We start from the raw sequence: 463 nt of genomic DNA, 5'->3' as shown, positions 1-463 counted from the left end.
GAGGCGCAGGACCCCGGGGGGCGCAGCCCGGCTGGCGACACACACCCGGCTCAGCTTGTGCTCGGTGCGCGTGCAGGCGTCCATGAAGGTCTGCGCGATGACGGACAGCGACGCGTCCACCACCTCGGGCACGTGCACGTCGAAGATGAAGTGGGGGTTCTTGAGGATGTTCACCCAGAACCGCAGCGGCAAACTGGGCAGAGCAGCGGGGCGTGAGTGGGGGCCGAGCCGGGGGGCCGCGGGCGCGGGGCGGGGCCCACCTGTTGGTCTTCCAGATGTGGATGGTGTCCTCGTCCTTGATGTCGTGCTTGTCCGCCTGCTCGTCCAGGAAGTCGAAGAAGTACTTGACGGCGGGCGGCACGGCCAGCCCCGGCGCCAGCACGCTCTGGAAGAAGTTGTCCACGAACTGCTGCAGCGTGCCCTGGGGGGCGGGAGGGTCAGCGACGGCTGGGAGGGGGCGGCT

The 463-nt window shown here is 69.5% G+C and overlaps 1 protein-coding gene across 1 annotated transcript in view; it reads right to left on the bottom strand.

Moving 5' to 3' along the window:
• Positions 1-45: 45 nt before the first annotated feature.
• The window catches only part of LOC101632096 (plexin-B2-like), a gene marked incomplete at its 3' end in the record, with an annotated part of 2,862 nt that continues 2,444 nt past the window's right edge, over positions 46-463 (bottom strand). Inside the window, exons 2-3 of the mRNA XM_012734976.1 lie at positions 261-421; positions 46-193 (exon numbers count right to left, since the gene is read on the bottom strand). Coding sequence (XP_012590430.1) covers positions 46-193; positions 261-421 — 309 coding nt within the window. The remainder of the gene's footprint in view (positions 194-260; positions 422-463) is intronic.

This window comes from Condylura cristata, unplaced genomic scaffold (genome assembly GCF_000260355.1).
Source record: "Condylura cristata isolate star-nosed mole 26May11 unplaced genomic scaffold, ConCri1.0 scaffold00270, whole genome shotgun sequence".
Classification (NCBI taxonomy): Eukaryota; Metazoa; Chordata; class Mammalia; order Eulipotyphla; family Talpidae; genus Condylura; species Condylura cristata.
The sequence above is the reverse complement of the archived record's forward strand: the minus strand, read 5'-3'. Positions and strand labels throughout refer to the sequence as shown.